Consider the following 18813-nt stretch of genomic DNA (forward strand, 5'->3'; position numbering starts at 1 on the left):
TGTCTCAAGTTCAATTATAAAGATTACCCATTGAAAAAAAAAAAAAAGTAATATAAAATTTTTTACCAAAGATCAATTTTAAGGAAATAATTGTTTTTTGTGTCTAGGTTTTTTTTTTCAGTGGACATAAAAATTTAAAAAAAAATGCAAATTCCATTTTTAATGTCCAAATGAGTAATTGAGTAAGTTGTCGTCATTAATCCTTAATTTCTGAGACATAAAAAAACGTCATTGCACAAATATTGATTGAAATTGTTAGTATTAGAGTTAATAATCAGATACAAAAATGTTTTGGAGGAATTTTTTGGTTTCTGACACAATTGCATGATAAAACACTCCCCGGGTCAAATTGACCCACGAACATTATTGCTGTATTTCAGAAACAAACATAATAGGAGGGTTAATATATACAGATCTAGCACATTATGTTGTAAGACGGAGAAAAAAATCTTTAGATGGAAATCGCTTATTCGCTTCTTTTCCGGTTTGAGTTCTCAAAATTATTTCAGCAATACTTTATGCGGCCACAAGAGGGAAGTAAACACACATTTAAAGTACCCGGCAGCACCAACATTATCAAACAGTACAGGACAAAATAATGCCAGGTTTATGCCTAATTAATATTTAGAAAATATTATTATTATTATTATTATTATTATTATTATTATTATTATTAGTAGTAGTAGTAGTAGTAGTAGTAGTAGTAGTAGTAGTAGTAGTAGTATTGCTATTGTTTAGAAAGGTGCATTGTTTTAAAGTGATAAACTATATTTACTGCCAGTATTCAATATTTTATTTGATTGACCTGAAGAATCAAGCTATAATCCCAGCTTCTTCAAACATGCACGCGCAGTGTGATTCACTTCCTGTACTGCCGTGTTTTAGTTTGAAGACAAAGCGGAAGTTGCGGGTTGCTTACTGTTCAGTTTAAAGAAAACTTAGCGGGTGAGTTTGACAAGTTCTGGTAGACTTGTGGAGGCGCAGCATTTCCTCCCAGCAGTTCCTGAGCACAAACTCCAGAAAGCCCTCATTTTATTTAATGTTTCCGGGTCTCGTTATTTAGCATAAATGCCGAAGTCTTCGTCGACAGCTCCGGGGTTGGCTGCCTTCTGCGTTCCTTGGTGAGTTCTTATTAAAAGCTTTATGTTTGTGTGTGTGTGTGTGTGTGTGTGTGTGTGTGTGTGTGTGTGTGTGTGTGTATGCGTATGCGTGTGTATGCGTGTGTGTGTGTGTGTGTGTGTGTGTGTGTGTGTGTGTGTGTGTGTGGCCACACACTCCTCTCTGCATCCTGCTGTACCGTTACACCACAACCTGCTGCTGTAACTCACTGATATGGTGGCTGCGTTTTTATCCCCCATTTGTTTAATCTCTTATTTTTACCTCTCTGCGCTGTTACTCTTAGCTGCTGTAGTCCTCTAGTCTACACTTAAAAGTGCGTCGGACCCAAAACAGCTGACGGAGAGCTATTCTAGTCCATCCATGCTGTTTGAGTTTTGCTTCCTGCTTTTCAAAGCTTCCTCTGCTGATGCAGAAAGAAACAGAAGGGAAACTCCACCGACTTCTTCGCTTTTATAGTAGCGTGAGCAGGAATGAGTCCTTCAGGGCTCCACTAACCGAATTGATCATTTATATGAAAAATAAAGTCATTATGGACTAAACATATTGCTGAATTTACGGTTTGTTTAAATTCCCTCCAATACAAACCGAGGAGTTGTTTATAGTAACCCATTTTTTTAATGGAGTAAACACATGAAAACTCACTAAGCTTTCACCATATTTGCATATTACCAGATAACACAGACATGATATTTTTGGCTCATTGGATGATATATTCATCATACTCTCAAAAGTATAAAAATACATTAAAGTTTCAGATCAAGTGCCTGTGAAAACTTACTAAAATAATTCCTTTTTCTACATTATCTCAATGATTTTTTTTGTAAAAAGTCTTAAAAATGCATGCATTCATCACTGCATCATTTATTATCACCATTGTTCCCATTAATAGGTTCAAGACAAAAATAAATTCACTTAATCCACAATAAAAACTAAGAGTCGATCTTAGTGAGAACTTCATCTACGTTACAGCCTGGATGGGACTGAATGGTGTAGCACAAACATTGTCTTTTTTGTTGTTGTTGTTGCACATGTCCCTAAAAGTCCTGATCTCTGGTAGCAGTCAGTCTTGCAACGCATCTAAAGAGGCTTCTGACTGAAAAATGTTACCATAAGACAGTTTCATGACTGTCAGGATAAAATGGCTCAATATCCAGACAGCAGAAACCATATTCCACATTATTATACTCTGAATGACATCATTAGTTGCCCATAAGCTCTGCTAATCCTCCTCATTTGCTTTTGCCTCTCCTCTTTAAACCTCGGCCAGGTTAGAAAGCCGTATTTCGAGCAGTTTGATGGCACTGTAGAATCCTCTGGCCACGTTAACCAGAATCTTGTTTAATTCACATTAGTGGAAGCATGGTGGTGGAATTGTTATGACTCTGGGTTGGTTCGCTGCCTTTTCGATACAAAAACACATTTAATGTGTGTGAGAGTTGTTAGGAAGGTTCCAGCTGACGGCGAGGAGACACTCGTGTGGGATCGCACAGAACACGCCTGCAGCAAATGCTAAATTTAACCACAAAACCGAAGCTTTGGTTCGACAATTTCTGTCATCGTGCCTGAATAGTAATTTGAGTGTTCATCGTTGCTCACTCCAGTCGATCTGCCACTCGACCTGTCTGTGGCTACAGACAGGTCAGATCTTTGTGTCCCGTGGCAACAAGGTGTTTGCATAATTACAGGTAATGATTAACTGCGTGCGTTGTGTCCAAGCTAGGCAATGGACAGGCAGCAGATCCAGGTGAGCGACGAAGAGCGCGAAGTGGCACGGGAAGAGAGCCGCAGGAGGAGGAGGAAGAAAGCCATCACCTCTGCCTCCTCTGCCTCCATGGATCAGATCAGCGTTGAGTTTGTGCTGCCCACAGTGGGGCGGGGCGGGAGCAGCCCCGACTCTCTGTTGCTAGAGGTGGCCGGGAACTGGACTGTGGAACAGGTTGGGGATGCTCAGGGATTTCTTTTTCTTTTTTTTCAATTTAACTCCAGCAAACGGATGAAACATGTTTCGCCCGTTTTGTCATTTTTCCAGGTGAAAGCCCAAGTTTGGATGAAGGCGGTGTCTTTAAACCTCTGTCCAGACTTCTACCAGCGCTTCTGTCCTGATCACTGCATCCTCCTCTATCAGAAGAAAGGCACTGTGTGCGAGATCTACGACAAGCACCAGGTCTTCCAAACACTGGACTGTATTCGCTACTGGAGAGGTATTGGTTGCCTCTTGGAGCCAGAAACTATTTCTATCATGACTGTTAATGTAAAAACACTGAGATTTGTTCTAAACATGTATTCTGACTGTATGGAGTGCAGTATCGCACCTGCAGTGGACAGCAGCCATGTTGGAGAACAATGGAAAAGTTCTCATGGTGAAAAGAAACTAACTGCTGTTTGCTACTTTACTTATAAAGTTCTTTAAAACAACAGTAGCTGGAATTAAATTGCTATACAAACAAAAACAATAAACATTCAAAATATGGAAAAGACAAAAACGAAACAATAAAACACTAACAGAAGTAAGAGCAAAAGTCTCGAGGTGTGTTAATAAAACCGTGTTATAAACACATTTTTTCCCTTTCATTGCACAATAAAGGGGCTCTTCTAATACATAACTGCATGTCGTTCCACAGAATAGGAACAAAAGAAGAGCTACATTCTGCCATATATTTTCAGTCAACCCAGTTAGCACAAGGGCTCTCTTCATTTTTTCCCTCCTTTCATTTTTAACATGGCTTGTAGATTTAACTTATAACTCCATAAAAATTGTGCGTAAGCAAAAATTAAAGAAAAAGTTGCATTATTTCTTATGCGCTATGCTTTATACCTTGTAAAAAATGAAGGACTAGTTTCTCTCTGCAAACATCCAAACATGAGTAGCTGTCTATTTAAAGACCACAAAGTCCAGTAGAGGCCGTCTTTGACTGTGAACATTTTTGTAAAGGGTAAAAAATATTTTGTAAGGGTTTCAATACCAATTGTGATCTGTTTAGGACATTTTTGGCTTTAGCTTAGCATATGTAGCTTCTTTGAACTACTCCACAGAATCCTACTATATGACAACTAAACTGTGCCGGTAGGAACTTCAGGTGTCTCTTTTTTTTTGCGTTTCAATAGCTCTAAAGAAAGACGTGGGCCGAATCCAGCTGGTGCCGCGGCCGCAACCCACAGATGAGTCTCAGCAGTACCAGCGTTACCTCAACTACCTGATTGGCTACGACGTGACTGACGTTAGCAACGTCCACGACGACGAGCTGGAATTCACTCGCCGGAAGCTGCTGACGCCGCGACGCATCGAGCTGTCGGACCGGGACCCCAACCTTTACTCCATGGACCCCTGGGTCACCCGGAAGCCGCTGCCCGAACACCTTCTCTCCAAGGTTTGTTCACTTCCAGAACCCCTTCTTCACCCGACTGACCACCCGTGATTATTGAGAGGAAAAAAGAGTTTAGAACACTAAAAATAAAATTTGTTTTGGATTCTTCAACTGCAAATGTGATATTTTCCAACCAACCACCTCCGTGAGCTAAGAAGTGCTCACTTCCCACTCCATGCCCACTATGAAGGAGGAATGCTCACTCATGACCTGCGATTTGTGGTGACACCTTTAACGCAGCGCTGCAGCACGACTCCATCTCATTTTCCTGTTTCATGTGGGCAGCCTCCAGCTTCGAGTGGTGCTGCTCTGAAATAGTTTGTGATGTGCGTCGCTCATTCTGCACCCTGCATGAATGCATTTCAGGCAGTCAGAATGCGTTTTTCTTCCAGAATTAATGATTGTTGGGAATTTAGGAACAACATATCATATCTAATATCAATAATTTTCTTCATATTTCCTTCTGACAAACAAAATTGTGCCTTAATCTCCACCCTGTTCTCATCCTTCATTCTCTCAGGTTAATAATGGTTACATCCTGGTTGTGATCCATGTCAGCACCTCCAGCCAGACTATCAAAGTCTCCATTGATGATACGCCTTCACAGGTTGATAAATATAGCTCATGAACCATGCACCACTTCCTGTTTGATAAATATACCATTTCCTGTAGCGTTTCTATCGTTCCCCTGTCTTTTAGGTATTGGCGAGCTTCTTTGCAAAAACGACCAATAAACGGGTTTTGTTGGGAATCCCTGAACACTTGAGCGACGAGGACTTTGTGTTGCGTGTGTGTGGCAGGTATGCAGTGTGTGGAAACTCCCTGGGAAACTTCACGCTGGGGTCAGTGTGGTCAGGTTGGAGTTGGTTATTGTTGTTTCTGTCTCATGCTAAGAGAGGAGTATTTGTATGGCGAGAAAGCCCTACAGAGCTTCAACTGGATCCGTCAGTCCCTCAAGAACGGAGAGGAGATCCACCTGGTTCTGGAGACTCCGCCTGATCCGGAGCTGGATCTGGTCCAGCGGGAGGACTGGGCCCAAGTGGATGACTGCACAGGAGTCGCAGGTTACAATTTGAAACACCGCTGTTTATTTATTTCTACTCAAATGTGAGCTGAATTAAACTCTAAAGGTTTATCACAGGCACCCATGAACAGCTGACCATTGCAGAGAAAGACCATGAGCGAGTGTTCACCATCTCCATGTGGGACTGCAACAGAAAGTTTAGAGTCAAAGTGCTTGGAATCGACATCCCGACGCTCCCCAAAGTCCCAGAGTTTACGGTGTTTATCGAGGCCAGCATCTTCCATGGGCAGCAACTTCTGGCGCAGGTTGGACACATTGAACGATGAGCCTCCCATACACACTAGAGAGACTTTTTCACATGTTGCCACATAACAACCACAAACCTCAAAGTATTTTACTAGGAATTCATGTGACCAACACAAATGTGGAAGGATGTTTTTACAAAGAAAATTATCAACTATATTGTATTTGTTCATCACTAGCCTGGTTTTAAAAAAACAACAAAAAACATTTTGTTCTACGCTTTGCTTCATCCAGAGGGTCTGGGCCTTCGGCTACTGAAAAACTATTGAGAGGTTGACTGTGTCGAAGTTAGAATTTTTATCAAATTGCTAACATTTGGCTGTGATTTATGTTCAACGGTATAATTACCGTTTACGAGAAATTTTGTGCGCTGAAAGCAAACTATTATTCTAAAACAGAACAGAAAATCAATGTCATCATTCAGAACTTCTGATTTGCTGATTGGCCCGATTGAAATTCTATTGGAGGCATCCAAGTCAATGGGAGAAATTCTAGATAGAGCACTGAATTAGATGAGAATCGAATGGAATTGTGTATGGCAGTGACCAGAATCGTCACACAAAATCACCACAAAATACATTGGCTATAATATGTTATGAATACACAGGCATTCTCCATATACCAAAAACTTGCTGCTGTGACAAAAGTCGAGTTCACACACAGTTTCCTGTTGCGTCTTCCCTGGAAACCATAAGCCACCATCAATCCTGTTAAACTATTCTGAATTTGCATGATCAGCTTATTCATTTCGGATGCGGTGTGAAGACAATAAACGCTGCAGCTAACAGCATGAATACAGGCCAACATTGCCCAACGATTCCTGTAAACATCATTTGATTCCTGGATGTAAGGCAGCTGACTCTTAAAGGGACCATTAAGGTTTTTTTTTCTTGAAGTTATGAGCAGTGACTACGTTAAAACCCTAAATGACATCAGTGAACTCTTTTAGGAAAGAACAACTTCCAAGACGTTTAATGAAGAAGTGCTGTGGAACTGCTGGCTGGAGTTCAACATAAAGATCAAAGACCTGCCTAAAGGGGCACGCCTCAACCTGCAGGTACATCTGGTTACCTTCACTACTGTTTTGTAGATTTTGTCGTGTTTGGTTAAAATAGGGTCGCTTGGCTAGCTCTGAAACACTTTCACTAAATCCAGGTGATCTGTGGGAAGCAACCCCAAACCCCCAACTCCAAAAGCTCCTACCACGACAACACAGCAGGAAGCTCCACCCTTGAAGGTAAAATCCAGTTACAGCACTGATCGCCAATGAGTCGAGCTATTAAATTTAGAACAGCACACTGCGGCCATTTTAGTCTTGGACAAAGAAGATGTGTTTTTGGGGAAACATCTGTGTATCTGAACAGCTGATTTTGCTTGTGATCGACTGATTTATGTTATAAAGATGTACAACTTAATGCCTACCGATGGCTATTTGCCAACAGCAAATAAACTCAAGATGAAGAACTGTTGTAGATGACACAGAGCTGATGGAGTGACTGTACGAGCTGCTCGTGACAGTGTTTCTCACCATGGCTCAACAGGAGATTTAATCCATTCACAGGCTTTTCCGAATTGGAAAATGAACTATAGAGCATTGACAAATCAGGATTTTTACCAAACTGATTGTCGAGCAGGAACTTGGCAAGGTCGGGCCCAGATAACTTGGTGTTAGCTTGTGGTAGCTACCACAGTCCGTAGCCAGAAAAAGAGTCCTCTGTCTTTCTCCCTTCGCTTAAGTAGCTTCACACTGTACTTTATTAGCAAAGAACATTGAAACAAAGGTCCCAGGACGTCCTCATCTTCCAGTATTACATGCTCTTGAGATGTCGCCATTCCGTCATTTGCGATCAGTGCCATTTGCCGCCATCAACGAGGGAACCCTTTATCATCACACCTCTTTGTCTGCCTTTCAGGAAAGACCAAGAACCGCCTCCTGTACTACGTCAACCTGCTCCTGATCGACCACCGCTCTCTCCTCCGCCAAGGCGAGTTCATCCTCCACATGTGGAAGATGCCCGAAAAGAGCGAGGAGAGCAGCAGCAGCATCAACGCAGACAAGCTCACGTCGGCCACCAACCCAGACAAGGCCTCCTCCATGGCCATCGCCATCTTGTTGGACAAGTACTGCTACCCGGTGGTGCTGCCCAAGAGCAGGGAAGTGGGCAGAGACTGTGGGGCCAGCGGTGAGGAGGCTGACGGAGGGGAGAGAGGTCAGAGAGAAATGCCCAACCACCTGAAGAAGCAGTTTGCGGCGATCGTGTCCACTGACCCCTTACATCCGCTGAGTCCAGAGGACAAAGAGCTGCTGTGGCACTTCAGACATGAGTGCATGCGTGATCCGAGGTACTTGTTGTACTTCCCAATAACATTGTACTATATATTTTTCTTTTTGCTTAATTTATTCAATAATCTTGCTCAGGGCTTATCCGAAGTTGCTGGGCTCAGTCAGATGGGGGAAACAGGAAGACGTCCTGGCTACTCATCGCCTGTTGGATCGCAGCAATGCATGGGACACCAGGTAAAGTCGGCACGGCAGTATACATCTCTGTTTGTAGTGTTGATATTGTGTTGACCTGCTGGCACGTTGCTGCTCCTCAGTGGTCTGGATGTTGGTCTGGCAATGCAGCTGCTAGACTGCCACTACTCGGATGCCCAGGTCCGATCCATGGCGGTGCGGAAGCTGGAGACGCTGGAGGACGATGACGTCCTCCGGTATCTCCTCCAGCTGGTCCAGGTGGGTCTTATCTCATGTTTGTGTTTATCTGTTAACAGGCATTACAGATAACCTGAAGCTGCAGATGGACAGTTTGAAATAAGTAATGTCTGAAAACCCGTGTTACCTTAGAGTCTAAACTTTAGGAAATGAAGGAGGTTTGTGGTCCCGTCACTTTTTCAGAGGAAATTAGTTTCTGTTCATCTATCAATGTTCTACATATAGCAAGTCTATGGGATCAAAGGCGTGATTCTTCCTTCCTTCTTTCCTTGATGCCTTTTTCCTCCCTCCGTTCCTTTCTTTGATACGTTTTCTTCCTCCTTCTTTTTTTTCTTCCTTTCACTGTCTCCTTCCTCACTTCCTTCCTCCTTCCATCCCTTTTTTCCTTCCTTCCACCCTTGTTTCCTTCCTTGCTTTCCAACTTCCTGTTTTATTTCCTTTCTTATTTTCCTTATTCCCTTTATGCCCCTTTTCTTTCTTTCATTTATTCTTTCATTCTGTCTCTTTTATTCCCTCATTCTCTCTATCTTTCTCTCTCTTTTTGCCAATGTTTTGTATCTTACCTTTAAAATCTCTGAAGTTTCAACATGAAGAACATGAATGGATCCTATTCTGGAAACACAGCTACAACAACACATAGGTAGCCATTTGCACTAATAATGATCAATCCATAATCATTAAACCAATTTGGTGAAAGCAGCAGCTGCTGTGCATACCAAGTACTGTTAATGCTGGTCCTTCACAGACGGGTGTGTCTGAAATATGAATTCTAAATGCGGTTCTGGTCAGAGTTAATACATGAACTAACTGAGCTGCTGTTCGTTTCACTGAAGGCTCCTCATGTCTCGGTCCCAGCTCACCAGCCAGTGGAAACAACTGACTCATGCCTCACGCGTCTCCTCGCTGTGTTTCCATAGTCAACTCTGCGCTCAGCTTTGCATGAGCAACAAGCATCAGCTGAGGCCAACAAAGGGCCCTTTGCTTGGATAGGAAAATGAGACTTCATCTCTGCATGCTGTGCATTTTAATCACCAATGGAGGATTAGTACTGAATGTTTATATAAATACTGATATTGAAGGATGAAGCGCTCTGGAAATGTGTGGGACTGACTCAGCAGGCAGCGCTCACGTCATCCTGTCTGATCTATTTTCGAATGCCGCAAAGTCTAATCTTAGATTACCGCTGAATAACAGAACGGGAGTGAAAACACAGACATTTTAATGTGAAAAATAAGTACGTTTCAAAGTGAAGGAAAGCATTTTTGTTCCCCACTACTACAAATTTCTTAAGGAAGCCGCTCAAGAGGTAGAATTTCAGCTCAAACTGCTCCTGATATTTGACCTTGCATCCTCAGCTCCCCCTACAAATTCCACCAGGTGAGCACAATAGGCTCTGTGTTTTCACTTCCTTCAATGCTACAGTCAAATTTGTTTCAGTTCAGTTCAGAAATACTTTTACTTTTATGACATAATAATCCAGTCTCTTTTTGAGCAGCATTTGTTTATCACTGATAAGAACACTTTTATGTTTGCTATCTATGTCAGAGCACAGGAGGGTTAGATGGACATGAGCTTTGTTTTACTTGTTTTGCTTTTACTAGTGTGGGAAGTTATAGAAATGCTAAGAAATATTCAGTTTGTTCAAGAGAAATGTTTACATGTTCAGCTCTCGTCATCTTGTTTTTATTTATTTTTAGACAATAGAAAGTGGCTTTGTTACAGCTGAACACCAAAAAAGGAAAAAAAAACAGAACACAACAACAGCTTGTGTTTCATCAAGCGTCCCTAAACCATGATACTTCCACTTCTGTGCTTCACAGCAGGGATAAGGTTATTTTCCTGGACTGCCAAGCATGTCCTCTGCTCTGGTGTCCAAATAATGCAGAAATGCATTTCTGTATCTGTTCTTTCTGACAAACTAAAAGTCTGTTTATGCTTTTCTTGGAGAGGTTTGTTTTCAGAATATACTAGTTAAGTCACTTGATTTGCTGTAGGCTATTATTTGTACGGTGGATGATTTCTTTGTTTTTTAAGGCCTCGTTAATTTTCTAACATAAACCGTAATCTGTTACAACGTTTGAAGGCCTAAAACAGCTCTGTAGGTTTTCAGTCCTATTATTATGTCAAACTAATTCTTTAACTTACATAAAACTCTTCTTCCATTGTTGAGTAGTTGTTGATTTAAATTCTTTTTACCACAAAACACACTTGCGTCATCTGCAAACGGTATAGCCTTTGGCAGTTTAGAAACATTTTTACGGATATAATCAACTTTTTAAATTTCAATTGTAAATTCCTTTTCTGGTTTCTGTTATCTGCCTTTAAAGGGAGCAGCAAGATGATCAAAACCTAAAAATAATCTGTCTTGATTTAATCTTAGTTGGTTCCAAGCTATCTAGGTTAGGTGTTTTGGCATAGTTTCTATGGTTACAGTTGCCCATAATATGGTAATTGTTGAGCATATAAATATAAATGTGAATAAAAGAACTTGTGCATTGTGACAGACAGACATGTTTGTGTGTCCGTCTTCTCCTGCAGGCAGTGAAGTTTGAGCCATACCATGACAGCGCCCTGGTCAGGTTCCTGCTGAAAAGAGCATTGAGGGTAAGCTCAACAACAACAAGAGTTGCTTACACTTCATACGCTGCTGCTAGTAATATGACTGCATAAATCGGCCCTAATTTCATTCATTTTGGGAGACATAAATTAGCCAACATACGTGAGACTGATCTCATTCTCCGATCTTATCTACCTCTGCAAAGGTCTGGAAATCGGCCACTGTCTCGTTTTTTCAGACAAAAAATCAGAATCAGCAGATCAGACTTTTTAAAGATTGATGATTGGCTAGAAAACTGCAATTAGTGCACCCCTGTTATAACATAGTAAGGAGGAAAAAGAAAAAACATATGTTAGCAAAGCTGCATCTAAATGAACCACCAAACTTCAGGAACCATGCACTTTGCTTACAGAGAGTTACAAGGAAGTGAAAATGTACATGGGATAAAAAAAAACCCCTATGATATTTCTAGTGTAAAATTGACACGTATCCTTAAATAAACTTGTGTTTCCCCTGTTCTGTTCTTCAGATATTTCTAATCATTTCTTCCTCTCCACAGAGTAAGCGCATCGGCCATTTTCTGTTCTGGTTCCTGCGAAGCGAGATTGCCCAGTCCATGCACTACCAGCAGAGGTACGCCGTGTTGCTGGAGGCCTACCTCAGAGGCTGCGGGGAGAACATGCTACAGGACTTCAGGAAGCAGGTGAAGAGTCTCCCCCTCTACATTCAATAATCACAAATGATCCTCAGTTAGCAGAGTGTTATGATAAAAAAAAAGAAGTAATTTGGAGTATTTGTTCCATTTCTGACAGCGTCTTGTTTCTCATCCTTTTCTGGTAGAGCCACCTGTTGATGTTTTCAGGGGGTTTTTAACTCTTTGGATACAGAGCATAGTTTTTAAAAACTTAACTCTCTCCAGGTGGAGATGACGGAGGCCCTTCAGAAAGTCACACGTGAGATGAAAGCCATGTCTGCCGACAAATACGACGTCACACAGCAAGGTGAGGAGGAGGAGGGCTTCCATCATGTGGCTCTGAAATCGCTTCTAACACATTTATAAGGAAGATTTTATTAAAGTCACTTTCATTAAAGTTTTGCAAGCATCACAACAAACTTTAATGTATTTTGTTGAATCTGTAACTGATAAAACAACAACACAAAAATCTGTTAAATTTGGGAGATTGGTGATTGGCCGATTCTTGCATGAGAAAGTGATCTAATCCACTGATCAAATCTATCTTTTTTCTCGCTCTCTGTGTCGGCAATACTACACACAGACCTGTTTCCATAGCAACTAACTGACAACAGCTCCACTTGTGTATCAGGTTTCGACACCAACAGGCAAAAATTTCCCACACAAAGAACAGAACATTGAGTCTGTCACAGTTTTATGTTTTCGGTCTTGTTGTTTATTTTGTGATTATTAATAAGTGATCGCCGTGGTTGATTAGCTAATTTAAACCTCTTCTCTAATGACCTGTGAGAGAGTTGGTGTGGGCTGCCTTTTAAAAAAAAATTTTTTTACTGAACATTAACACACTGCAGCTCATCTACATGTTAAGATTGTCAAAGTCAAGCTAGCATGACCTTCTTCCCTTTCCTTTGCTACTTTTGTTTGAAATTAAAAGTTTTTCCTGACCTTATCTAGTTGTCAGAGTGTTGACAATTAGTAGCCAATATTCTTTTATATATCAAGTGTACATTTAAGATTTAGTGTGTTACATTGATAACAGTTAAAACCAAAGCTGGTCATTGTCAGTGAACAGTTTTTTGCCCTAGTAGGGAGCTGGAGGGTAGGATCTCATGCATGTACCGTCATGTTGTAACGCCTTTATATGCTCTAAGTTGTGTTGCTCTGTCACATAAAATGTCACTTTAAGTGTGAGACTTCCTGTGAAGCTAAGCGTGTATGTGCTGTGTGATTGTCAGTTGTGATCCAGCTGCGTCAGAAACTGGAGACCTTGCAGTTGTCGGGCCTTCCGGAGAGTTTCCGAGTCCCTTACGATCCTGGGCTGAGAGCTGGGACTCTGCTGGTGAGAGACACGCACGCACACACACACACACACACACACACGCCTGCACCCACAAGGACCAACATCGAATCAGCTTTTGTTGTCCACCTGCAGATCGAGCAGTGCAAGGTGATGGCATCCAAGAAGAAGCCACTGTGGCTGCAGTTCAAACGGGCCGACCCCACCACGCTGTCCAAAGACCCCGTGGGCATCATCTTCAAGGACGGGGACGACCTGCGACAGGACATGCTCATCCTGCAGGTGGGTCAGCAGCCATTCGCACCGGTTCACACAGCCAGAGGTTCTAGGAAGTCCGCTCACGTCTTCGCTCCTCCTGTCAGATTCTGCTCATCATGGAGTCCATCTGGGAGACGGAGTCTCTGGATCTGTGCCTCCTGCCGTACGGCTGCATCTCCACCGGCAACAAGATTGGTCCGTTACACTCTCCTTCACCCTTATATGCTTTATCTGCGCTACAGCGCCCCCACCCACTTGTTTTTTCAAATTTTATTGTCACAAACAATAACCTGGATAAATCCATTGAATGTCTGCTATCAAATGAGGAACGTTGTCCCTTTAATCCAGACACATTGGAGTGATTTTCAACCTTCCACTTTATCTCAGTTGGATTTAAGTCTAGACTTTGACTAGACCAGGGGTTTGCAGCCTTTACAGCCTCTCAGGACAACCATTTGAGACTCGTTTAGAACCACAAATGTCATATGAGCTAAAGAACAAAATTCACCAAAAACTTTTTAGATAAATATCTAGTTTAGACATTTTATCTCTATATGTAGTATTTAAAATAAAAGTAAACAAAGAAGAGGATGGATATTTATTTGAAAAAATCACATGGATTCCAACCTAGTAACAAAGTAAACAGATCTAAAAACATATTGCTGCTGCTACTTAAGTGCCATTTCATGTGGGAATTTAGTGCAAATGTTGCATGAAGAAAACTGAAAAACAGTTAAAAACCTTTAATTTGTACCAGTCATTAAGAGCCTTTGTGGAATGTCCAAAGTGCCACTTGCAGTTCCAGAAACTTTTTTAGATTTTCATTTTTTACTTCAGATCATTTTCCTATTGCAGAACACAAGTGAATTTGGACTTATGGCGCAAAGTGACGGCCAGATTCCCTCCAATAGAGCAGAATTCCCTGTGTAGGGTTAGCCTGCAGCTGGTCGTCTGTTTCCATAACTTTCTGTTCTGCCTTTATCGTCCCTGTAGGAATGATTGAGATCGTTAAAGACGCCACCACGATTGCTACCATCCAGCAGAGCGTCGTCGGAAGCACCGGTGCCTTTAAGGACGAAATCCTCTACCAATGGCTGCGAGACAAGTGTGTCAGCGAGGAAAAGGTGCCCTTCACAAACACAAACTGGATGTTTCTGCACAATACAAAACCACCAGCAGGGGCACTGCTGAGAAAATATAACTAAATGAATACCTTCCATCATAGAAGTAAAGGAGAATCACTTCTAGTCCTAAACTGTTCTAGTCCTCCAACCGTTGAAAATATGCTTTGGAATAAAAATCATAAAGTAAATTATTATTTTAAAGAGAGGATACTTTTTTTCTTCCATTTACTATTTATGCAGTATGCTGTTTTTTCCCCAAGAATAAAAAATTCTAACAAAACATTCAATTTTGTGTTTGCAGTCTAACAAAAAGCTTTAAAAAACTGTGACTTTAACACAACATTTTGAACAAAATGACGCATAATTGGTTGTTTCAGGGAACAACAATCACAAGAAACATGGCGACATCCTGGAGGGACTGAGCAGTAGTGTTATGTAATCAGAGCGTTGCTTCGTTTCCTGCTGCAAGTTTGTTTACCAAATAGTAGGAAGTAGCTTTAGTTCCTGACAGGAAGGAAGTAACGGCCACAACACACACAGCTGGTACAACATGCAACCTCAGCATGTAACTGCATGTTTTCAAGCTTTGTGTGCGTGTGTGCGTGTGTGTGTGCGTGTGTGTGTGCGTGTGTGTGTGCGCGTGTGTGTGTGTGTGTGTGTGTGTGTGTGTGCGTGTGTGTGTGTGTGTGTGTGTAGTTCCAACAGGCCGTGGAGAGGTTCCTGTATTCCTGTGGGGGATACTGTGTGGCCACCTACGTCCTCGGAATCGGAGATCGCCACAATGACAACATCATGATCACAGAGTCGGGTAGTGTGTCTGTGTTTAAATATAATGCATTTTAAAAAATGATCAAAATACGGGCAGCTGAAAGATGTGCGGACGGTTTTTGCAGGGAACCTGTTCCATATCGACTTCGGTCACATCCTGGGGAACTACAAGAGCTTCATGGGAATCAGCAAGGAGTGGGTTCCCTTCGTTCTCACGCCTGACTTCCTGTACGTCATGGGAACGTCGGGGAAGAAGAGCAGCCCCCACTTCCAGAAGTTCCAGGTGGGAGACTTGTTTGTTTTTTTTATTGTGGATGCAGTCTGAAACAAAATGACCGCTCTTCATTTTCCCACGCCGCTGCAGGATGTGTGTGTGAAGGCTTACCTCGCTCTGCGGCATCACACCAACCTGCTCATCATCCTGTTCTCCATGATGCTGATGACCGGTAAGCCGCAAACATTTTCACACCACGGGTTTGTCATGAAGTGCAAGCTAACGCTTCATTATAAGCCTAAATTTAGAAAACCTCACCTACAGTTGAAACCAGATAGTTTCATACACCTAATAAAAGGACATAAGTTTTTCTACCTGTCTGAACTTCTTGTTTTTGGTTGATTAGAATTACCAAAATTATTTCTATTCGCTAAGTGCCAGAAAACTCAGCAAGGACATTTTTTTGTTACTTTCTTTGTATAATGTGTTAGCATTTAATTTGAGCAGGAAGGTCATTTACCTTAACAGGATTTGTTTATTATATGTGATATTTATTAATGCTAGTTGCTCAATGATTTATTGATTGTCTTATGTTTTAGACATTAAAGTTACTGGAATTTTATTTATTTATTTTTCTTTTAGTTAAATTAGACATTTAAAAATATTAAATTTAGCTACTTTTGTTTTAGTTTACCTCATCGCTGCTGTATGTAGCATGTGGAACACTACCACAACAAAGATGATTAATAACAATAATAAATTATATAAAATCAGGAATTACATTTTAAAATATATATTTTTATTGTTTTTATCTCCAAAGCAGTGCTGGAAAAGTTAGAAAACTTTTTGAAAATGCATGAAAAATTATTAAGTTTTACCCTGCAGGGGGTTTAAGTGACAAATCCAAACGCAGACTTCTACACTTTAAATGAAAATCTGAAAAGTGTGGCACGCTCTGTGATGTATTTGTTGAATCAGAATAAAAGTGCCTACAGTTATGCAGAACCTATCATATAGAGTTCCAAAAAATTTATTGAAATTTGTGACTGGAACAAAAAAGTGAAAAAGTTGAAGATGCGTGAATTCTTCTGAACATCCAAACAACAAACGCACCATCGTTTTTTTAGAAGCGATTTTTAAGACTGATCAAAGTCGTTTCTTTGACATTCAGGGATGCCGCAGCTGACCAGCAAGGAGGACATCGAGTACATCCGCGAGGCGCTGACGGTCGGCCGCAGCGAGGACGAGGCACAGCGCCACCTGCTGGACCAGATCGAGATCTGCCGGGAGAAAGGCTGGATGGTTCAGATCAACTGGTTCGTCCACCTGGTGCTGGGGATCAAGCAGGGCGTGGAGAAACGCTCCACGTAGACGCCACCTCCTGCTCAGACGGCCATAGCTACACTTCTTTATTGTTTCAGAACTTTTCCCTTTTTATATATATATATATATATTATTTTTTTTTCATTGAATTAACAAGGTAGATACTAAGTTTGATTGTAATTCAAGCAAAAAGCAAGAGAGAGACCGTTTATATCGCACTTTAAAAACCAAGTCGAGACCATATGCGCATAAACAAACATTTCTAGAGCTTTTTTTTAAACCAGTTTCAACATGAATTCAATAATCAGTGCAGCTTTCAAATGAGTAAAATTGTAAATTTTATTGTACTGTATTTGGCTTTTTTTTTGTTTGTTGTTTTTTTTATGAGAACCATTCCCCGTCTCTCCAAAATGCAACATTTTTTGGCTCTCAACTCTCAGAAGCTTGAGCTTCTTTAAGAGCTGAGGTACGGGGTAAAGATCTGTCTTAAAGGGGCGGTGTTATGTATTTTAAAAGGCACATAGTGCCATTTTATAGCACAATCAAGTAACGGTAGCTGTGTTTCCATTGCAGATGTGGTCAAAACTTTGTCAAAATAACACAATTTGGCAATTTCAGTGCTACCATTAAATAAGAAACACAATCAAAATCCCAAGTGAATAAATTTGTTCAAGTCATTAAAAAAACACATCGCCCAGCTATCCTCCAGCTACTTCCTGTTGTATTCTTCCTTGTTGTTTGCACCAGATTCATCATCCAGTTGTTGATCATGTGACTCATGTGATGGGGGAGGGGGGGGAGGATTGTTTGTTGCAGTTTTGTGAAATAAACCAATTTCAACACGGCCAAAAACTTCCTAGTGCCAAAACTCGATCAAGTGATATATGATGAATGAAAATGCAGCTTATGTTGCTTTCAGTTTTATACATCAAACAAAACTTAAAATAATTTTGATTTTGTAATTTTAACACCTTGATGTCGGGCCTCTGTCTTTTTAAGAAGCTCCTGCTCTCTCTGAATCTCCGCCTCCAGGAAGTCATCACAATGTTTCTCCTTCAAGTCGTTTATAGCCATTCTGAGTGTTTCACTGAGAAGTAGCTCGTATAATGAACTCAACAGATGCACAGTTCCACCAGATGTTTGCTAATTGCTGCTGGCTAGTCTGAAGGAGCTGAAAGGGGGAATCATGGCGAGCTTAGTGGAAAAGGCAGCACTTGCTGAGACCAAGCGTTTAGGCACCCCAAATGGTTGCCACTGGAGACTAAAGGGTTTCTCAAACATGCATGAAAGAATCAAAGCCATACTCCCTGTATGTTTTGATGATGCAGTAGCATTATGACATCATGTACATCTTAAAAGTTGATTTAACATATCACTGCCTCTTTAAAACCAGTATTTGTGTTCGAGTTTCCTTTGAAACACACTGGAAAGAGTTGGGTTGCTTCTTGGAAAAAGCTTGAACATGTTTAGTAAATAAAGACGAAGAAGCAAGAGTGTGTCTCAGAGTGTCATTATGAGCTTTGTCCACCAGATGGAGCACTGCAACCAGCTCACCTCTGCTCACCAAAAGCCTGACTCCATGTGAATCCACTCTTTTCTTTCTTACTTTTCTTTGTGTTTCTCCAGATTTTGCTGCTTGTGTTTCCCTCCTCTGAGTTCTCAGCAGAGAGTGGGTGTGTGTGTGAGTGCCCCGCTCTGTGAACAATAGATGTTTTCTATCAATCCGGCAGCATGCAGTGAAGGTATAATTTTAGACAGCTTTAAGTGCCTTTTCTCCAAATGACCTGATGGTTCGCTCAGAATCTGTTGTGTTTTCACCTCAGAAGCTTTACAAAAAAAATAAATAAATGCATCTATAATATGGCCTTAACGTGACTTCCAGTAGATTTTCAGAAATCCTCTTGTATTTTCTCTTCTCCCCCAGCAGACATGCGCCGTAGCTTTCCACAGGAGAACTCCCTGCGCTGTCACAGGCCTGTGAGGTTGGTGTGGGAGGCAACTGGAAGAAACTGGAGGGAACTGGAGCATCCGCGATCGATTCACTCCGTTTCTCT

The 18813-nt window shown here is 41.3% G+C and overlaps 1 protein-coding gene across 2 annotated transcripts; it reads left to right on the plus strand.

The window, feature by feature from the left end:
* The first annotated feature begins 905 nt into the window (after positions 1–905).
* Positions 906–18252, plus strand: pik3cg (phosphatidylinositol-4,5-bisphosphate 3-kinase, catalytic subunit gamma). 2 transcript variants are annotated; one of them, XM_081603696.1, is made up of 24 exons: positions 906–1121; positions 2836–3055; positions 3149–3320; positions 4225–4487; positions 5005–5091; positions 5184–5284; positions 5379–5548; positions 5626–5813; positions 6761–6868; positions 6967–7048; positions 7725–8154; positions 8231–8329; positions 8410–8545; positions 11063–11128; positions 11641–11784; positions 12001–12082; positions 13011–13114; positions 13208–13354; positions 13435–13525; positions 14324–14454; positions 15151–15262; positions 15348–15505; positions 15587–15668; positions 16608–18252. In XM_081603696.1, exons 2-24 carry the CDS (start codon positions 2843–2845, stop codon positions 16805–16807), a joined length of 3366 nt encoding a protein of 1121 aa, XP_081459822.1. In that variant the 5' UTR covers positions 906–1121; positions 2836–2842; the 3' UTR covers positions 16808–18252. The 2 variants fall into 2 exon arrangements, with proteins under 2 accessions (XP_081459822.1, XP_081459821.1); XM_081603695.1 differs by having other exon boundaries at positions 2840–3055.
* Positions 18253–18813: the final 561 nt, after the last annotated feature.

This window comes from Poecilia reticulata, chromosome 23 (assembly GCF_904066995.2).
Source record: "Poecilia reticulata chromosome 23, P_reticulata-male-v2, whole genome shotgun sequence".
NCBI classification, from domain to species: domain Eukaryota; kingdom Metazoa; phylum Chordata; class Actinopteri; order Cyprinodontiformes; family Poeciliidae; genus Poecilia; species Poecilia reticulata.